This window comes from Nerophis ophidion, linkage group LG18, assembly GCF_033978795.1.
Source record: "Nerophis ophidion isolate RoL-2023_Sa linkage group LG18, RoL_Noph_v1.0, whole genome shotgun sequence".
NCBI classification, from domain to species: Eukaryota; Metazoa; Chordata; class Actinopteri; order Syngnathiformes; family Syngnathidae; genus Nerophis; species Nerophis ophidion.
In genome coordinates, this window is record NC_084628.1 from 6,453,415 (window position 1) to 6,476,077 (window position 22,663).

The 22,663-nt window shown below is 41.6% G+C and overlaps 1 protein-coding gene across 1 annotated transcript in view; it reads right to left on the reverse strand.

Moving 5' to 3' along the window:
• Positions 1-22,663, reverse strand: part of npas1 (neuronal PAS domain protein 1) — a 402,493-nt gene that overhangs the window by 21,790 nt on the left and 358,040 nt on the right. The window contains 4 exon segments of the mRNA XM_061878625.1: positions 6,979-7,085; positions 7,153-7,349; positions 16,105-16,220; positions 16,298-16,475. Of these exon segments, the coding sequence (XP_061734609.1) occupies positions 6,979-7,085; positions 7,153-7,349; positions 16,105-16,220; positions 16,298-16,475 (598 nt within the window).

A 22,663-nucleotide genomic window follows, 5' to 3' on the forward strand; every position in this document is an offset into this window, starting at 1 on the left:
AAAAAGCCCCTCACTCTCAAGAGTCATTAAAATGTCTACAACTTAACCACCACGCTTGACTTCATTGTGGCATGTTTTGCACTCCACCTCTTCATCTTTTTCGTTTTGTAGGGTAAAATAATCCCACACACCTGACATTTTTACTGGTAACTTTTAATTCACATGGTTAACGGGTAGAACACACACCTGTGGATGTGTGGAAGGTTTGCTGGAAAATGCGGAACGGAAATTAGGGAGCAGTAGAAAAGTGGAATGTTTTATTTAAATCGGTGCGTTGGCAAACACGGACCGGATTTGAAAAAAAAATAAACTGGATCTGGATCGGCATTTTCCCATGCCTCGCCGATACGCATTTTTGGGCAAATATCGGCGGCCGATCCGATCCAAATATCGGATCGGGACAATCCTAATACTAATTAATCTACATAACAGCAGCTCAGATGAGGTACCAAGCAGTGTGGGTGGGGAGCGTTTCCACAGAGCCAGCCTGAAACGCGGGTGTCAGGGACAGACGTAGAATGAGATTTTTACAACAAAGTTCTAAAGCTTATTATTACATTAGATAGTAGGTGTTTTTTTTTTTTACCCTCCGTGTTCATATTTTGCGGTGTTTGTTGCATTTTTGTTGCGTTTCGCTTGATTGTAAAATATGTCGTCCGAGAGGGTGTGTGACATTCATATGTTGTCAATATTCAGTGTTTCATTGTTCATAGTTAATATTGTAAATCCCACATTCGTTATTTTCATGTACATTCTGGGTGCCCCCTTCAGTAAAAACATGTAAAATTCCATTTAGTTTAAGGCAGTCTGTCATAAGGTTTGAACATTCAATCAGGTATTGTTTAGTATTATTATATGTATATTGACTATACATAGAATAAATATCTATACATTACTGCCCCCTGGTGTCTTTGCCGTCATCTCCCCCCGTAACCACATCAGTTAAAAGAAAAAATAAGCAGATATTAACAGTAAATTAATAAGTAGATGAATAATTCATTTTCTACCACTTGTCCTTAATAATTTTGACAAGAATAATGAAATGATAAATGACACAATATGTTACCGCATATGTCAGCAGCTAAATTAGGAGCCTTTGTTTGCTTACTTACTAATGAAAGACAAGTTGTCTTCTATGTTCACTATTTTATTTAAGGACAAACTTGCAATAAGAAATATATGTTTAATGTACCTTAAGATTTTTTTGTTAAAATAAAGCCAATAATGCAGAGCGGCCAGCCTGAAATGTGGGTGTCAGGGACAGACGTGGAATTATATTTTTACAACAAAGTTCTAAAGCTTGGTGTTACATTAGATAGTAGGTGGGTTTTTTTTACCCTCCGTGTTTATATTTTGCTGTGTTTGTTGCATTTTTGTTGCGTTTCGCTTGATTGTAAAATATGTCGATTGAGAGGGTGTGTGACGTTCACATGTTGTCAATATTCAGTGTTTTATCGTTCATACTTAATATTGTAAATCCCACATTCTTTTTTTTCATGTACATTCTTGGTAAAAACATGTAAAATTCCATTCCGTTTAAGGCTGTCTGTCATAAGGTTTTAACATTCAATCAGACATTATTGTAAGGTTTTATATTAGTGTTCCTAAAAATAGATATACTGTACCAACCCCCAAACACATTTTTGTCTCTATATTTGGCCCGTCGAGTCAAAATAATTGCCCGGGCCTGCCGTATATGATATTGATTGTTTAATAGTTGACATAAGGAAAAACATTCATGTTCAAACATGTGAGGCGCATCCTTATTCCCAATCTTCACACGTCAATAAAAGTGTTCCCATCAGGGAGTTTGTTGCCACTTACGATACTAATCATCCGTGTATGAGATCGGCCGATACCAATACCGGTTATATGTATTTACTATACATTTTTCCATTTATTTACAGTGAGTGCTTTTGACAGTTTAACAATATCAACACAAAATTGTAACTACTTCCTAATTGTCTTTTGTTGCATACAATTGTTTGAGCAAATAACTAAACAAGCAGAAACTATTATCTACTGCTCTTTTAAATGATTTGTTTTTTTACCCTCAAAGTCCTCCTGTGTCTAATGATTGTATTCCCTGCTTACTTTCGTCTATACTTCTTAAAGTTTAGTCCGCACTTATTTCTTAGGTGATGTTTCAAGCTAGTATTTAGCATGCCTGTTACTTGAACTTGATAATGACACTTGTTAATTATACGTAAGATACTAAAAAATGCAATTTATTTGCCACAGTGGAAATTATTATTGCTTGCGATCAGCATTAAAAGATGGCCGATCTCATACTTTTTCACGAAAATCGACCGATACTGATCTGCGGTTTAATTGTTTTATTGTAACATTATCACGGTGGTTAACCCTTCTATAAAAGTTAAAATGGTTAAAACGCGACAATAAATCATGCAAATGCAGCTAATTTTGTTGTGTTTAACTTTGCAACATTTACTCTATGGAAATGAATGTGAAGAACAAAAATAGATTCATTTATTACAACCAATATGAAGACTATGATAAAAATAAATATAAAAAACAGACAGAGATGCAAACTGACAAAAAAACGCAATGCACATTCTACTTAAAATAAATTATGGGTCCTGAATAGGATTGAACAGTATAGTACTGTGATACTAATGAATCATTTTCGGTACTATACCGCCTCCGAAAAGTACCGGTCAGCCACCCCATTTAAAAAAAAAATGTACACTATGTTTAAAAACTCAGGAAATATGTCCCTGGACACATGGGGACTTTGAATATGACCAATGTTTGATCCTGTTACGACTTGATATCGGATTGATACCCAAATTTGTGGAATCATCCAAAACTAATGTAACGCATCCAAACAACAGAAGAATAAGTGATTATTACATTTTAACAGAAGTGTAAATAGTACATGTTAACGTCACAGCGTGGACTCGAACCTGCTTTTCCTCGCTGCCGGGACCTCCGCTGACAGCGCGCTCGGACACGCCCCTGTTCACGCAGTGACAAACCTACAGACAATCGGCAATCCGCACATGTGGTACTGATGAGAGCCAGCTGGGTAAAGGACCAGTGGACCCAAGGATCCTTGCGGGAACTTAGTTCTCAATGGTGGACCGTTGCTTTATGCTCACTATCTTTCTCTGTGTTTTCCTTCCGCGCCTGACATCCTTGTTTGTTTCCCCCACAGTTCCTTCCCGAGTCTTACCCCGAGGAGATCTCCCGTATTTTGCATCTCATTCCTCGCCTGGACTTTGATTGATTGACACTTTTATTAGTAGTTTGCACAGTACAGTACAGTACATATTCTGTACAAATGACCACTAAATTGACCACTAGACTGTACAACTCCTCTCTGGGGCGGGGGGCGGGGGTACTAGGATGACGGGGGATGCAAAAAAATAACAGTTTAATACTTTTTCATAACATGGTCACTACTGCCTAGTTTCTCTTGTGATATTCTTATTTTACTGTTATATTTTTATTCCCATTGTTGTTTTTTATTTGTATTCTTATTGTGATATGTTTCTATTTTGTTTCCATTTAAACCCCATTATTTACTTTTTAAAATTGATCTCAACTCTCTAAACTGCTGCTGGAATTTTTTATTTTCTTGAAGGAACTCTCCAGAAGGAATCAATAATAATAGATCCATCTATCCATCCATCCATCCATTTATCTAAATGTTAACACCCGAATAAGTTTTTTAACTTATTTAAGTCGGGTCCATCCATCCATCCATCATCTTCCACTTATCCGAGATCGGGTCGCGGGGGCAACAGCCTAAGCAGGGAAACCCAGACTTCCCTCTCCCCAGCCACTTCGTCTAGCTCTTCCCGGGGGATCCCGAGGCGTTCCCAGGCCAGCCGGGAGACATAGTCTTCCCAACGTGTCCTGGGTCTTCCCGGTAAATTGAGAGCTTTGCCTTCCGGCTCAGCTCCTTCTTCACCACAACGGATCGGTTCAACGTCCGCATTACTGAAGACGCCGCACCGATCCGCCTGTCCATCTCACGATCCACTCTTCCCTCACTCGTGAACAAGACTCCTAGGTACTTGAACTCCTCCACTTGGGGCAGGGTCTCCTCCCCAAGTCGGGTCCACGTTAATCAATTCATAGACCTTGTCACTTTTCTCCTGCTCCTTGGATCATCTGCTTGCCCCACGGACTGCCTTGTTCTTTTGCTCTCATCAACATTCAGTAACACACACCTCAGCTAGCCTTACACATACACACTCCTGGTTTTGTCACACTCTATTTCCTTAGTTTAGTTATTGTTGGTATTGTTTAGTATTATTATATACAATATATATCTATATATTGACTAGAATAAGTATTTATACATTTACAGCCCCCTGGTGTCTTAGCCGTCATCTCCCCTCCGCAACCACAACAGTTAAAAGAGAAAATAAGCACATATTAACAGTAAATGAATAAGTAAATTAATAATTCATTTTCTACCATTTGTCCTTAATAATTTTGACAAAAATAATGAAATGATAAATGACACAATATGTTACTGCATATGTCAGCAGCTAAATTAGGAGCCTTTGTTTTCTTACTTACTAATAAAAGACAAGTTGTCTTGTATGTTCACTATTTCATTTAAGGGCAAATTTGCAATAAGAATTTAATGTACCTTAAGATTTTTTGTTAAAATAAAGCCAGTAATGCCATTTTTTGTGGTCCCCTTTATTTAGAAAGTACCGAAAAGTATCAAAATAATTTTGTCACCGGTACCAAAATATTGGTATCGGGACATTAAGGAAGCACCTGCTTTGCTACATGAAAAATGTAGTTTTTAAAGGCCTACTGAAAGCCACTACTAGCGACCACACAGTCTGATAGTTTATATATCAATGATGAAATATTAACATTGCAACACATGCCAATACGGCCTTTTTAGTTTACTAAATTACAACTTTAAATTTCCCGCCGAGTTTCCTGTTGAAAACGTCGCAGAATGATGACGCGTGTTTGTGACGTCTCGGGTTGTAGCGGCTAAAAGTCGTCTCTTTTCATCGCATAATTACACAGTAATTTGGACATCTGTGTTGCTGAATCTTTTGCAATTTGTTCAATTAATAATGGAGACGTCAAAGAAGAATGCTGTTGGTGAAAAGCGGTGGATTGCAGCTGCTTTTAGCAACCGAAACACAGCCGGTGTTTCTTTGTTTGTTGTGAAGCTTTAACACAGAGTGGTCAAGCGAACATGTTTCTCTACGTCAACCAGCAAGTTTTTGGAGGGGAAAACTGTGATATTAAGTCGGCTCTTACCGGAGACATCAGTGGATTATACCTCCTCTTACTGCAGCTCAAAAATGCAGCTGTGATCTTGGCTGCTCGGCTTCTCTCAGAGACACTGGCGTTCACCGCAGCCATCCGACTTTCAGGTATGACTTTACAATCTCACTAAAACACTATTAAAACAATATGCAGATAAGGGATCTTCCAGAATTATCCTAGTAAATGTGTGTAATTACATCCGAAACGGTCCCACTGCCGCCGCCTGAAGCAGTCGCCTTTTTTTTTTTTGTGCTTCACTTTAACTTTCCAGAGCTTGGTCCGCATTGCCGGCAGTAAGTCGAACACATTTCCAGTGAGGGTTGGACTCCGCCAAGGCTGTCCTTTGTCACCGATTCTGTTCATAACTTTTATGGACAGAATTTCTAGGCGCAGTCAAGGCATTGAGGGGTTCCGGTTTGGTGACCGCAGGATTAGGTCTCTGCTTTTTGCAGATGATGTGGTCCTGATGGCTTCATCTGACCGGGATCTTCAGCTCTCACTGGATCGGTTTGCAGCCGAGTGTGAAGCGACTGGAATGAGAATCAGCACCTCCAAGTCCGAGTCCATGGTTCTCGCCCGGAAAAGGGTGGAGTGCCATCTCCGGGTTGGGGAGGAGACCCTGCCCCAAGTGGAGGAGTTCAAGTACCTAGGAGTCTTGTTCATGAGTGAGGGAAGAGTGGATCGTGAGATCGACAGGCGGATCGGTGCGGCGTCTTCAGTAATGCGGACGTTGTATCGATCCGTTGTGGTGAAGAAGGAGCTGAGCCGGAAGGCAAAGCTCTCAATTTACCGGTCGATCTACGTTCCCATCCTCACCTATGGTCATGAGCTTTGGGTCATGACCGAAAGGATAAGATCACGGGTACAAGCGGCCGAAATGAGTTTCCTCCGCCGTGTGGGGGGGCTCTCCCTTAGAGATAGGGTGAGAAGCTCTGCCATCCGGGAGGAACTCAAAGTAAAGCCGCTGCTCCTTCACATCGAGAGGAGCCAGATGAGGTGGTTCGGGCATCTGGTCAGGATGCCACCCGAGCGCCTCCCTAGGGAGGTGTTTAGGGCACGTCCAACCGGTAGGAGGCCACGGGGAAGACCCAGGACACGTTGGGAAGACTATGTCTCCTGGCTGGCCTGGGAACGCTTCGGGATCCCCCGGGAAGAGCTAGACGAAGTGGCTGGGGAAAGGGAAGTCTGGGTTTCCCTGCTTAGGTTGTTGCCCCCGCGACCCGACCTCGGATAAGCGGAAAAAGATGGATGGATGGATGGACTTTAACTTTCCTCATCCACAAATCTTTCATCCTCGCTCAAATTAATGGGGAAATTGTCGCTTTCTCGGTCCGAATAGCTCTTGCTGATGGAGGCTATGATTATAAACAATGTGAGGATGTGAGGAGACCTACAACCTGTGACGTCACGCGCACATCGTCTGCTACTTCCGGTACAGGCAAGGCTTTTTTATTAACGACCAAAAGTTGCGATGTTCTCTATTAAATCCTTTCAGCAAAAATATGGCAATATCGCGAAATGATCAAGTACGACACATAGAATGGACCTGCTATCCCCGTTTAAATAAGAAAATCTCATTTCAGTAGGCCTTTAAGATTATGAATGAATTGTGCGGTTCAAAACTCTGGCAGCAGAGGGCGCCAATCACCCCATGACTGAGCGCTATCAACAGGCTCAAATTGTGTGTGCGTGTGAGAGACTCACAGTCTTCATGGCTCTGCCTCAGGTTCTCCAGATCCTCCACGTAGATAAAGTGATAGCACGTGCGTCCAACCACCTCAGCCGGGGTCCAATCCATATACTCGGATATCCTGCAGGTGAAATGCGGAACATTATGCACCCCGTTAACAATTACGGACGCAAACGACGAGGCTTCACCTGTTCTCGCAGTACGTGACCTGCAGGTCCATGTTGACCCGGAAGACAAACATTTGGCTCTCCATGCGGACCTCGTTGAGCGAGGAGGGCGGCAAGGTGTGAGCCAGCACCACCATCCCCATGGGTCGGTGTATTGAGCGCGTGGAGCCCGGAACAAGCGAAGGCCGGTAGCGGATTCTCCCAGTCACATGGATCACCTGAGGGTAAAGAAGAATAAACAAATGGATTCATTAATGACATGATGCAAAGACTCCGGCTTATTAGTGATTCCTAGAGCTCAAAAAAAGTCTGCGGGCTATAAAGCGTTTTCCGTTCGGGCTCCAGTACTCTGGAATGCCCTCCCGGTAACAGTTCGAGATGCTACCTCAGTAGAAGCATTTAAGTCTCATCTTAAAACTCATCTGTATACTCTAGCCTTTAAATAGACCTCCTTTTTAGACCAGTTGATCTGCCGCTTCTTTTCTTTCTCCTATGTCCCCCCTTCCCTTGTGGAGGGGGTCCGGTCCGGTGACCATGGATGAAGTACTGACTGTCCAGAGTCGAGACCCAGGATGGACCGCTCGTCGGGACACAGGATGGACCGCTCGCCTGTATCGGTTGGGGACATCTCTACGCTGCTGATCCGCTTGAGATGGTTTCCTGTGGACGGGACTCTCGCTGCTGTGTTGGAGCCACTATGGATTGAACTTTCACAGTATCATGTTAGACCCGCTTGACATCCATTGCTTTCGGTGCCCTAGAGGGGGGGGGTTGCCCACATCTGAGGTCCTCTCCAAGGTTTCTCATAGTCAGCATTGTCACTGGCGTCCCACTGGATGTGAATTCTCCCTGCCCACTGGGTGTGAGTTTTCCTTGCCCTTTTGTGGGTTCTTCCGAGGATGTTGTAGTCGTAATGATTTGTGCAGTCCTTTGAGACATTTGTGATTTGGGGCTATATAAATAAACATTGATTGATTGATTGATTGACAAATAGGAATACATTCATTTAGATTCCATCTCAGCGAAAGAATGCGGCAGCCCTGTCTTTGCAGAGCAATAAAACGGCAGCGCGCAGCTATTCAGTGTGAAATAAGGTCAAAGCTATAAAACACGGTGAAAACGACCATCTTGACACGGCCGCGAAACACTGGTGGAGCAAAACAAAGTGACAAGGCTCTGCTTGCTACTCCTTCATGCAAAAAAAACAAGGACGAAGACACTACATTAGGCACACCTGAGAGGGAATATACTCTGATGAACACTTTATTATTAATTGAATGGTCTAAATAAAAAAAATAAATCGTATTTGTTGTAGTCATCATCCATCCAACTTCTACCGCCCATTCCCTTTCGGGGTCGCGGGGGGCGCTGGCGCCTATCTCAGCTACAATCGGGCGGAAGGCAGGGTACACCCTGGACAAGTCGCCACCTCATCGCAGGGCCAACACAGATAGACAGACAACATTCACACTCACATTCACACACTAGGGCCAATTTAGTGTTGCCAATCAACCTCTATATATATATATATATATATATATATATATATATATATATATATATATATAGAACACACACACAAATTCTTGTGTTTGTTACCTTTTTGAGACCTCCAAAAAATGCCTACCTCTTTAGGATCACCCTTTTTAGATGTATGAAGATTTGTATTTACAATATTAATAATATACACAAACTATGCATATATAAACAAGCTTGTTGTGAAAAATGAGTTGGAATTTCACAAAAAGGTCACAAATTCACAAGAAAAACTTACAATTTAGGCAGTATTATAATAAAAGTGGTCATTTTACCCAACGCAAGTCAACATTTTAGAAGTAAAACTGAGCACTGGTGCAATGTTATGATAAAAGTTGCAATTTTACAAGAAAAGCTTAAAATTTTGACAATTTTATAATAATAATCTGAATTTTACTCGGCAAATGTATGACAAAAGTCATCATTTTACTCAGAACTTTTCACTATTTTACAAGAACAATACACGGTGAAAACGACCATCTTGACACGGCCGCGAAACACTGGTGGAGCAAAACAAAGTGACAAGGCTCTGCTTGCTACTCCTTCATGCAAAAAAAACAAGGACGAAGACACTACATTAAGCACACCTGAGAGAGAATATACTCTGATGAACACTTTATTATTAATTGAATGGTCTAAATTAAAAAAAAAAATCGTATTTGTTGTAGTCATCATCCATCCAACTTCTACCGCTTATTCCCTTTTGGGGGCGCTGGCGCCTATCTCAGCTACAATCGGGCGGAAGGCAGGGTACACCCTGGACAAGTCGCCACCTCATCGCAGGGCCAACACAGATAGACGGACAACATTCACACTCACATTCACACACTAGGGCCAATTTAGTGTTGCCAATCAACCTATATATATATATATATATATATATATATATATATATATATATATATATATATAGAACACACACACAAATTCTTGTGTTTGTTACCTTTTTGAGACCTCCAAAAAATGCCTACCTCTTTAGGATCACCCTTTTTAGATGTATGAAGATTTGTATTTACAATATTAATAATATACACAAACTATGCATATATAAACAAGCTTGTTGTGAAAAATGAGTTGGAATTTCACAAAAAGGTCACAAATTCACAAGAAAAACTTACAATTTAGGCAGTATTATAATAAAAGTGGTCATTTTACCCAACGCAAGTCAACATTTTAGAAGTAAAACTGAGCACTGGTGCAATGTTATGATAAAAGTCGCAATTTTACAAGAAAAGCTTAAAATTTTGTCAATTTTATAATAATAATCGGAATTTTACTCGGCAAAGTTATGACAAAAGTCATCATTTTACTCAGAACTTTTCACTATTTTACAAGAACAATACACGGTGAAAACGACCATCTTGACACGGCCGCGAAACACTGGTGGAGCAAAACAAAGTGACAAGGCTCTGCTTGCTACTCCTTCATGCAAAAAAAACAAGGACGAAGACACTACATTAGGCACACCTGAGAGAGAATATACTCTGATGAACACTTTATTATTAATTGAATGGTCTAAATTAAAAAAAATAAATCATATTTGTTGTAGTCATCATCCATCCAACTTCTACCGCTTATTCCCTTTCGGGGTCGCGGGGGGGCGCTGGCGCCTATCTCAGCTACAATCGGGCGGAAGGCGGGGTACACCCTGGACAAGTCGCCACCTAATCACAGGGCCAACACAGATAGACGGACAACATTCACACTCACATTCACACACTAGGGCCAATTTAGTGTTGCCAATCAACCTATCCCCAGGTGCATGTCTTTGGAAGTGGGAGGAAGCCGGAGTACCCGGAGGGAACCCACGCATTCACGGGGAGAACATGCAAACTCCACACAGAAAGATCCCGAGCCTGGATTTGAACCCAGGACTGCAGGAACTTCGTATTGTGAGGCAGACGCACTAACCCCTCTGCCACCGTGAAGTCATCATATTGAGGTGAATACAAGAACACCCTGAATACAAGCACATTTTCAAGACCAAATACACAATTTTTTATTAAAATTATGTTCACAATAAAACAACAACTGGCAGATTGACTTAGAACTGTGTTCTCAACCTTTTTTTCAGTGATGTACCCCCTGAGAACATTTTTTTTTTAACTCAAGTACCCCCTAATCAGAGCAAAGCAATTTTTAGTTGAAAAAAAGACATAAAGAAGTAAAATACAGCACTATGTCATCAGTTTCTGATTTATTAAACTGTATAACAGTGCAAAATATTGCTCATTTGTAGTGGTCTTTCTTGAACTATTTGGAAAAAAAGATATAAAAATAACTGAGAACATGTTGAAGAATAAACAAGTCATTCAATTATAAATAAAGATTTCTACACATAGAAGTAATCATCAACTAAAAGTGCCCTCTTTGGGGATTGTAATAGAGATCCATCTGGATTCATCAACTTAATTCTAAACATTTCTTCACAAAAAAATCTTTAACATCAATATTTATGGAACATGTCCACAAAAAAATCTAGCTGTCAACACTGAATATTGCATTGTTGCATTTCTTTTCACAGTTTATGAACTTACATTCATATTTTGTTGAAGTATTATTCAATAAATATATTTATAAAGGATTTTTGAATTGTTGGGGATAGGTTGATTGGCAACACTAAATTGGCCCTAGAGTGTGAATGTGAGTGTGAATGTTGTCTGTCTGTCTGTGTTGGCCCTGCGATGAGGTGGCGACTTGTCCAGGGTGTACCCCGCCTTCCGCCCGATTGTAGCTGAGATAGGCGTCAGCGCCCACCGCGACCCCGAAAGGGAATAAGCGGTAGAAAATGGATGGATGGATGGATGCTATTTTTAGAATATTAAAAAAAAAAAATCTCCCGTACCCCTTAGCATACCTTCAAGTACCCCCAGGGTTCCGCGTACCCCCATTTGAGAACCACTGCCTTAGAACAGTGGTTCTCAACCCTTTTTCAGTGATGTACCCCCTGTGAACATTTTTTCAAATCAAGTACCCCCTAATCCAGGGGTCGGCAACCCAAAATGTTGAAAGAGCCATATTGGACCAAAAATACAAAAACAAATCTGTCTGGAGCCACAAAAAAATTAAAGCCATATTACATACAGATTATGTGTCATGAGATATAAATTGAATTAGGAGGACTTAAAGGGAACTAAATGAGCTCAAATATAGCAACAAATGAGGCATAATGATGCAATATGTACATATAGCTAGCCTAAATAGCATGTTAGCATCGATTAGCTTGCAGTCATGCAGTGACCAAATATGTCTGATTAGCACACTCCACATAAGTCAATAACATCAACAAAACTCACCTTTGTGCATTCACGGACAGTGTTAAAAGTTTGGTGGACAAAATGAGACAGAAAAAGAAGTGGCATAAAACACGTCCTCCAAGGTCGGAGAAAGTTATACATGTAAACCAGGGGTCGCCTGCGAAGGGCTACCAGTTTGATACACACTTAAATAATTTGCCAGAAGTAGCCAATTTGCTCAATTAACCTTTAATATATATATATATATATATATATATATATATATATATATATATATATATATATATATATATATATATATATATATATATATATATATATATAAATATATATATATATATATATAAATGGGTATTTCTGTCATTCCGTCGTACATTTTTTTTCCTTTTACGTAAGGTTTTTCGTAGAGAATAAATGATGAAAAAAAAACTCTTATTTGAACGGTTTCAAAGAGGAAAAAACAGGAAAAAAAATGAAAATAAAATTTTCAAACACAGTTTATCTTCAATTTCGACTCTTTAAAATTCAAAATTCAACCGAAAAAAAGAAGAGAAAAACTAGCTAATTCGAATCTTTTTGAAAAAATTAAAAACAGGATTTATGGAACATCATGTGTAATTTTTCCTGATTAAGATTAATTTTAAAATTCTGATGACATGTTTTGAATAGGTTAGAATCCAATCTGCATTTTGTTAGAATATATAACAAATTGGACCAAGCTATATTTCTAACAAAGACAAATCATTATTTCTTCTAGATTCTCCAAAACAAAAATTTTAAAAGAAATTCAAGACTTTGAAATAAGATGTAAATTTGATTCAAAAGATTTTCTAGATTTGACGGAATAATTTTTTGGAATTTTAATCATAATAAGTTTGAAGATATAATTAACAAATATTCTTCATCAAAAAAAAACAGAAGCTAAACTGAAGAATTAAATTAAAATGTATTTATTATTCTTTACAATAAAAAAATTAATTTACTTGAACATTGATTTAAATTTTCGGGAAGGAAGAGGAAGGAATTTAAAAGGTAAAAATGTGTTTAAAAATCCTAAAATCCTTTTTAAGGTTGTATTTTTTTCTCTAAAATTGTCTTTCTGAAAGTTATAAGAAGCAAAGTAAAAAAAAAAAAAAAAAAGAGTTTTATTTAAACAAGTTTAGACCAAGTCTTTAAAATATTTTCTTGGATTTTCAAATTCTATTTGAGTTTTGTCTCTCTTAGAATTAAAAATGTTGAGCGGAGCGAGACCAGCTTGCTAGTAAATAAATAAAATTTTAAAAATAGAGGCAGCTCACTGGTAAGTGCTGCTATTTCAGCAATTTTTAGAACAGGCCAGCGGGCGACTCATCTGGTCCTTACGGGCACCGCGTTGGTGACCCCTGGTGTAAACTAACTACGGTGAGTTCAAGGACCGCCAAAATTAGTAGGACAAAACGGCGCTCGCCAAATACTCGAATCAGTGAGGCATGTTTAATATATAAACAGTGTGCTTTATAACATTTAGTGAGGTTTGTGTCATGTTTGTCCTCCTGCAGACACCACATTAAAACAAAAAATATATTTTAACTTAGATTTATATCACGCTTTTCTAAACACTCAAAGTGCAAACAGAGAAGTGGGACTCAACGTTCATTCACACCTGGTGGTGGTAAGCTACATCAGTAGCCACAGCTGCCCTGGGGTAGACTGACAGAAGCGCGATCACCACCAATCATTCATTCATCATTCATTCACCAGTGTGAGCAGCACCGTGGGCAAAGGGTGAAGTGTCCTGCCCAAGGACACAACGGCAGCGATTTGGATGTCAATAGGTGGGAACCGAACCTGCAACCCTCAGGTTTCTGGCCGGCCGCTCTACCCACTAGAACAGGGCTGTCAAACTCAAATACAGAGTGGGCCAAAATTTAAAACTGAACAAAGCCGCGTGCCAAGGTTGAACAAATTAACCTTTTAATAGGGACCCAAACAAGTTTTGCATGAAATATTGAACAAGCAAGGCTGATTTATTACAATGTATAACAGTGCAAAATATTGCTCATTTGTAGTGGTCTTTCTTGAACTATTTGGAAAAAAAAGATGTCAGGCAAATCTGTGCATTAATACCTTTGCACAGCCAGATTTCTTAAATCTCGTCAGATTGTGTTGGGGTACCATGCCGATGAGAAAGCGTCCGGAGCATTCTTCTATACCAGGGGGTGTCAAACTCAAATACAGAGTGGGCTAAAATTTAAAACTGAACAAAGCCGCTGGCCGAGGTTTAGCAAATGAACCTTTTAATAGGGACCCAAACAAGTTTTGCATTAAATATTGAACAAGCAAGGCTGATTTATCACAATGTATAACAGTGCAAAATATTGCTCATTTGTAGTAGTCTTTCTTGAACTATTTGGAAAAAAAAAGATGTCAGGCAAATCTGTGCATTGTTATCCTTGCACAGCCGGATTTCTTAAATGAATTGGATTTCATCAGATTGTGTCGGTGTACCATGCCGATGAGAAAGCGTCCGGAGCATTCTTCTATACCAGGGGGTGTCAAACTCAAATACAGAGTGGGCTAAAATTTAAAACCGAACAAAGCCGCTGGCCGAGGTTTAACAAATTAACCTTTTAATAGGGACCCAAACAAGTTTTGCATTAAATATTGAACAAACAAGGCTGATTTATCACAATGTATAACATTGCAAAATATTGCTCATTTGTAGTGGTCTTTCTTGAACTATTTGGAAAAAAAATATGTCAGGCAAATCTGTACATTATTATCCTTGCACAGCCGGATTTCTTAAATGAATTGGATCTCATCAGATTGTGTCGGTGTACCATACCGATGAGAAAGCGTCCGGAGCATTCTCCTATAGCAGGGGGTGTCAAACTCAAATACAGAGTGGGCTAAAATTTAAAACCGAACAAAGCCGCTGGCCGAGGTTTAACAAATTAACCTTTTAATAGGGACCCAAACAAGTTTTGCATGAAATATTGAACAAGCAAGGCTGATTTATCACAATGTATAACAGTGCAAAATATTGCTCATTTGTAGTGGTCTTTCTTGAACTATTTGGAAAAAAAAAGATGTCAGGCAAATCTGTGCATTATTATCCTTGCACAGCCGGATTTCTTAAATGAATTGGATCTCATCAGATTGTGTCGGTGTACCATACCGATGAGAAAGCGTCCGGAGCATTCTTCTATAGCATGGGTGTCAAACTCAAATACAGAGTGGGCTAAAATTTAAAACCGAACAAAGCCGCTGGCGAGGTTTAACAAATTAACCTTTTAATAGGGACCCAAACAAGTTTTGCATTAAATATTGAACAAGTAAGGCTGATTTATTACAATGTATAACTGTGCAAAATATTGCTCATTTGTAGTGGTCTTTCTTGAACTATTTGGAAACAAAAGATGTCAGGCAAATCTGTGCATTATTATCCTTGCACAGCCGGATTTCTTAAATGAATTGGATCTCGCCAGATTGTGTCGGTGTACCATACCGATGAGAAAGCGTCCGGAGCATTCTTCTATAGCAGGGGGTGTCAAACTCAAATACAGAGTGGGCTAAAATTTAAAACTAAACAAAGCCGCTGGCCGAGGTTTAACAAATTAACCTTTTAATAGGGACCCAAACAAGTTTTGCATTAAATATTGAACAATCAAGGCTGATTTATTACAAATGTATAACAGTGCAAAATATTGCTCATTTGTAGTGGTCTTTCGTGAACTAATTGGAAAAAAAAGATGTCAGGCAAATCTGTGCATTATTATCCTTGCACAGCCGGATTTCTTAAATGAATTGGATCTCATCAGATTGTGTCGGTGTACCATACCGATGAGAAAGCGTCCGGAGCATTCTTCTATAGCAGGGGGTGTCAAACTCAAATACAGAGTGGGCTAAAATTTAAAACCGAACAAAGCCGCTGGCCGAGGTTTAACAAATTAACTTTTTACTTGGGACTCAAACAAGTTTTGCATTAAATATTGAACAATCAATGCTGATTTATCACAATGTATAACAGTGCAAAATATTGCTCATTTGTAGTGGTCTTTCTTGAACTATTTGGAAAAAAAAGATGTCAGGCAAATCTGTGCATTATTATCCTTGCACAGCCGGATTTCTTAAATGAATTGGATCTCATCAGATTGTGTGGGTGTAAAATATCAATGAGAAATAAATCATGGCGAGTCACCTTGTATCCAGAGGATTTGACGTGCAGACCTCTTTTGGTGAGCGTGGACTTCATGCGGATGAAGAAGCCGCGATCGGGAGGTTCATCAACCGGGGAGTGAGGACTGGACGGAGCTGCTGGAGATTACAGAAAAGGAGATTAATGGCCAGTGTTCATCTCTGCGTTGTCATCTCTGACAGCGTGATGACAGTACCGGGCTCGGGCGTCCCGGACAGGGAGGAGGCTGAGGCGGAACTGGAGGGGGCGCTCTCGGGCCCCGTGTGGCAGCCGGCCTCGGCCCGCAGATGAGGCCTGATCCCCAGCCGCTCGGCCATCTCCACGTGGTCGGCCGGGTGGATGTAGTCGAACACGCTGCTGCCCGTAAGCTCCACCTGAGGACGGACACACACACACACACACACACACACACACATGCGCGCTTGTTCAAAAAAGGTGCACACGCACATTAAACACACACCCGCCAAGAAAAATCAATACGTGTTATGACGGGAAAATGAAAACCTTGCTGTGGGTTACAATTCAACAAGGAGTGTGGCAGTTGTAAGACATTCCCACTTGCACACACACACACACACACACACACGGTCTCAGAGGAGCAAGTGACTACAGTATTACTCAAATAAGCAGGGAAGAGAAAAATCAATTGTATGTGCTGATTAAAAACGGGTGAAGTCTAAGTATCTCCTGAGGTCGCATCACTATTCTTCTCCACCCTGCTCCTTCATTTAGTTGCCGCCGGCAGTCCATCCCGGCAGGCATAAAGAGCTCCGAGCACTCCGTGTGATCCCATCATCACGATACATCATAGTCAAATCTCCAATCATTTAAAGGTAATAATGGCGCCGCTCTTGCATGGCATCCATAAAAAAAGCGGCACAATTGGAGCAGGCGCCACTCGGCCGGATGCTGTGTGTAAATGAATGTGTGTGTGTGTGTGTGTGATATGTACACGCGGCTTCCATTACATCTAAGGTGTGTGTGTGTTTGTGTGTGTGTGTGTGCCAATAGCATTCCATCTGATAACGGCGTGGCGGCAGCAGCCTCACACCCTTGTCTGTAGGACAGAGCCATTTATTACGGGATTAGAGCCATTTACTGCAGGCTTTATGGGAGCTTCTGCAGGCCCTCAAGGACAGCCAGGGAGCGAAACAGGGGAACAGCGGAAGCGTCCGGAGCATTCTTCTATAGCAGGGGGTGTCAAACTCAAACACAGAGTGGGCCAAAATTTTAAAACCGAACAAAGCCGCGGGCCGAGGTTGAACAAATTAATTATATTAGTCACACATTAAAAGGGTTACTAAAACGGCCTTCTTTCATCCCAATCAATCAATCAATCAATGTTTATTTATATAGCCCCAAATCACAAATGTCTCAAAGGGCTGCACAAATCATTACGACTACGACATCCTCGGAAGAACCCACAAAAGGGCAAGGAAAACTCACACCCAGTGGGCAGGGAGAATTCACATCCAGTGGGACGCCAGTGACAATGCTGACTATGAGAAACCTTGGAGAGGACCTCAGATGTGGGCAACCCCCCCCCCCTCTAGGGGACCGAAAGCAATGGATGTCGAGCGGGTCTAACATGATACTGTGAAAGTTCAATCCATAGTGGCTCCAACACAGCCGCGAGAGTTCAGTTCAAAGCGGATCCAAGACAGCAGCGAGAGTCCCGTCCACAGGAAACCATCTCAAGCGGAGGCGGATCAGCAGCGTAGAGATGTCCCCAACCGATACACAGGCGAGCGGTCCATCCTGGGTCTCGACTCTGGACAGCCAGTACTTCATCCATGGTCATCGGACCGGACCCCCTCCACAAGGGAGGGGGGGGACATAGGAGAAAGAAAAGAAGCGGCAGATCAACTGGTCAAAAAAGGAGGTCTATTTAAAGGCTAGAGTATACAGATGAGTTTTAAGGTGAGACTTAAATGCTTCTACTGAGGTAGCATCTCGAACTGTTACCGGGAGGGCATTCCAGAGTACTGGAGCCCGAACGGAAAACGCTCTATAGCCCGCAGACTTTTTTTGGGCTCTAGGAATCACTAATAATCCGGAGTCTTTTGAACGCAGATTTCTTGCCGGGACATATGGTACAATACAATCGGCAAGATAGGCTGGAGCTAGACCGTGTAGTATTTTATACGTAATTAGTAATTAGTAAAGAAGCGGCAGATCAACTGGTCAAAAAAGAAGGTCTATTTAAAGGCTAGAGTATACAGATGAGTTTTAAGGTGAGACTTAAATGCTTCTACTGAGGTGGCATCTCGAACTGTTACCGGGAGGGCATTCCAGAGTACTATTGTAATATCGCTAAAATTCGCTCCATTCTGTCCACTAAAGACGCTGAGATCATTATCCATGCGTTTGTTACGTCTCGTCTCGTTTACTGTAACGTATTATTTTCGGGTCTCCCCATGTCTAGCATTAAAAGATTACAGTTGGTACAAAATGCGGCAGCTAGACTTTTGACAAGAACAAGAAAGTTTGATCACATTACACCTGTACTGGCTCACCTGCACTGGCTTCCTGTGCACTTAAGATGTGACTTTAAGGTTTTACTACTTACGTATAAAATACTACACGGTCTAGCTCCAGCCTATCTTGCCGATTGTATTGTACCATATGTCCCGGCAAGAAATCTGCGTTCAAAGGACTCCGGCTTATTAGTGATTCCCAAAGCCCAAAAAAAGTCTGCGGGCTATAGAGCGTTTTCCGTTCGGGCTCCAGTACTCTGGAATGCCCTCCCGGTAACAGTTCAAGATGCTACCTCAGTAGAAGCATTTAAGTCTCATCTTAAAAGTCATCTGTATACTCTAGCCTTTAAATAGACCTCCTTTTTAGACCAGTTGATCTGCCGCTTCTTTTATTTTTCTTCTATGTCCCACTCTCCCTTGTGGAGGGGGTCCGGTCCGATGACCATGGATGAAGTACTGGCTGTCCAGAGTCGAGACCCAGGATGGACCGCTGGTCGGGACCCAGGATGGACCGCTCGCCTGTGTATCGGTTGGGGACATCTCTGCGCTGCTGATGGTTTCCTGTGGACGGGACTCTGGCTGCTGTCTTGGATCCGCTTTGAACTGAACTCTCACTGCTGTCTTGGAGCCACTATGGATTGAACTTTCACAGTATCATGTAAGACCCGCTCGACATCCATTGCTTTCGGTCCCCTAGGGGGTCCTCTCCAAGGTTTCTCAAGGTCAGCATTGTCACTGGCGTCCCACTGGATGTGAATTCTCCCTGCCCACTGGGTGTGAGTTTTCCTTGCCCTTTTGTAGGTTCTTCCGAGGATGTCGTAGTCGTAATGGTTTGTGCAGTCCTTTGAGACATTTGTGATTTGGGGCTATATAAATAAACATTGATTGATTGATTGATTGATATTATATATTTATATATCGCTTTTCTCTAGTGACTCAAAGGACTTTACATAGTGAAACCCAATATCTAAGTTATATTTAAACCAGTGTGGGAAGCACTGGGAGCAGGTGGGTAAAGTGTCTTGCTCAAAGACACAACGGCAGTGACTAGGATGGCGGAAGCGGGAATCGAACCTGCAACCCTCAAGTTGCTGGCACGGCCGCTCTACCAACCGAGCTATACTGCCCCACAAAATTATCCTTTTAATAGGGACCCAAACAAGTTTTGCATTAAATATTGAACAAGCAAGGCTTATATAACTTTATAGTGACATGCAAAATCCAATTTCAAATAATAATAATAATTAAAAAAAATATCAATGGCGTATCAAATCAAATTTAAATAAAAATTGAATGCCTCTTTTCGGCGGTGGGGTTGAGGTAGACGGGGTTTGGTGGTAGCGGGGGGTGTATATTGTAGCGTCCCGGAAGAGTTAGTGCTGCAAGGCGTTCTGGGTATTTGTTCTGTTGTGTTACGGTGCGGATGTTCTCCCGAAATGTGTCATTCTTGTTTGGTGTGGGTTCACAGGGTGGCGCATATTTGTAACAGTGTTAAGATTATTTATACGGCCACCCTCAGTGTGACGTGTATGGCTGTTGACCAAGTATGCCTTGCATTCACTTGTGTTTGTATAGAGGAAAAGCGGACGTGGAGACAGATTGTAGAGAATTTAAAGCCCACCCCAAATATTGTTGTCCAGGATGAAAATCGGGAGGGGCACTGAACTCCGGGAGTCTCCCGGGAAAATTGAGAGGGTTGGCAAGTAAGAGTGTTAGCGGTGAATGCGGTGTTACAGCGGCGGGCCAGCTCTAATGTTAATTTGATATTGCCTCAAGGGCCAAGTGAGATTACACGGCGGGCCAGAGTTAAACACCCATGTTCTATAGGGATGGATGATGACAGTATCCCACATTTATTTCTTCTAGATTTTCCAGAACAAAATTTATTAAAAGAAATTCAAAAGATTTTGAAATAAGATTTAAATTTGATTTTACAGATTTTCTAGATTGGACAGAGTAATTTTTATTTTATTTTAATCATAATAAGTTTGAAGAAATATTTCACAAATATTCTTCGTCGAAAAAACAGACGCTAAAATGAAGAATTAAATTAAAATGTATTTATTAGTCTTTACAATAAAAAAAAAATACTTGAACATCGATTTAAATTGTCGGGAGAGAAGAAGAAATTTAAAAGGTAAAAAGGTATATGTGTTTAAAAATCCTAAAATCAATTTTAAGGTTGTATTTTTTCTCAAAAATGGTCTTTTGAAAGTTATAAGAAGTAAAAAAATCAATGAATTTATTTAAACAAGTCAAGACCAAGTCTATAAAATATTTTCTTGGATTTCCAAATTCTATTTGAGTTTTGTCTCTCTTAGAATTAAAAACATCGAGCAAAGCGAGACCAGCTTGCTAGTAAATAAATAACATTTTAAAAATAGAGGCAGCTCACTGGTAAGTGCTGCTATTTGAGCTATTTTTAGAACAGGCCAGCGGGCGACTCATCTGGTCCTTACGGCCTACTTGGTGCCCGCGGGCACCGCGTTGGTGACCCCTGAGTTAGATTTACCATGAATTGATAAACGTGGACCCCGACTTAAACAAGTTGAAAAACTTATTGGGGTGTTACCATTTAGTGGTCAATTGTACAGAATATGTACTGTACTGTGCAATCTACTAATAAAAGTTTCAATCAATCAATCAATCAAATCAGACCTGGGCAAAATAAGGCCCGGAGGACACATGCGGCCTGTTAAGCCAGGGGTCCCCAAAATTTTTGACACGGGGGCCTCATTGGGTTAGTGAAGTGAATTATATTTATTATAAAAAATATGTCTTGCCCAAAGACACAACGGCAGTGACTAGGATAACGTAAGCGGGGATCGAACCTGGAACCCTCAAGTTGCTGGTACGGCCACTCTACCAACCGAGCTATACCGCCCGTTAGGACAATTTGGCCAGGGCCGGGCTGTGTTTATATATATATATATATATATCCATCCATCCATCCATCCATCCATCCATCCATCATCTTCCGCTTATCCGAGGTCGGGTCGCGGGGGCAACAGCCTAAGCAGGGAAACCCAGACTTCCCTCTCCCCAGCCACTTCGTCTAGCTCTTCCCGGGGGATCCCGAGGCGTTCCCAGGCCAGCCGGGAGACATAGTCTTCCCAACGTGTCCTGGGTCTTCCCCGTGGCCTCCTACCGGTTGGACGTGCCCTAAACACCTCCCTAGGGAGGCGTTCGGGTGGCATCCTGACCAGATGCCCGAACCACCTCATCTGGCTCCTCTCGATGTGAAGGAGCAGTGGCTTTACTTTGAGTTCCTCCCGGATGGCAGAGCTTCTCACCCTATCTCTAAGGGAGAGACCCAAACTCATTTCGGCCGCTTGTACCCGTGATCTTATCCTTTCGGTCATGACCCAAAGCTCATGACCATAGGTGAGGATGGGAACGTAGATCGACCGGTAAATTGAGAGCTTTACCTTCCGGCTCAGCTCCTTCTTCACCACAACGGACCGGTACAACGTCCGCATTACTGAAGACGCCGCACCGATCCGCCTGTCGATCTCACGATCCACTCTTCCCTCACTCGTGAACAAGACTCCTAGGTACTTGAACTCCTCCACTTGGGGCAGGGTCTCCTCCCCAACCCGGAGATGGCACTCCACCCTTTTCCGGGCGAGAACCATGGACTCGGACTTGGAGGTGCTGATTCTCATTCCGGTCGCTTCACACTCGGCTGCGAAACGATCCAGCGAGAGCTGAAGATCCCGGTCAGATGAAGCCATCAGGACCACATCATCTGCAAAAAGCAGAGACCTAATCCTGCGGTTACCAAACCGGAACCCCTCAGCGCCTTGACTGCGCCTAGAAATTCTGTCCATAAAAGTTATGAACAGAATCGGTGACAAAGGACAGCCTTGGCGGAGTCCAACCCTCACTGGAAATGTGTTCGACTTACTGCCGGCAATGCGGACCAAGCTCTGGCACTGATCATACAGGGAGCGGACCGCCACAATAAGACAGTCCGATACCCCATACTCTCTGAGCACTCCCCACAGGACTTCCCGAGGGACACGGTCGAATGCCTTCTCCAAGTCCACAAAGCACATGTAGACTGGTTGGGCAAACTCCCATAC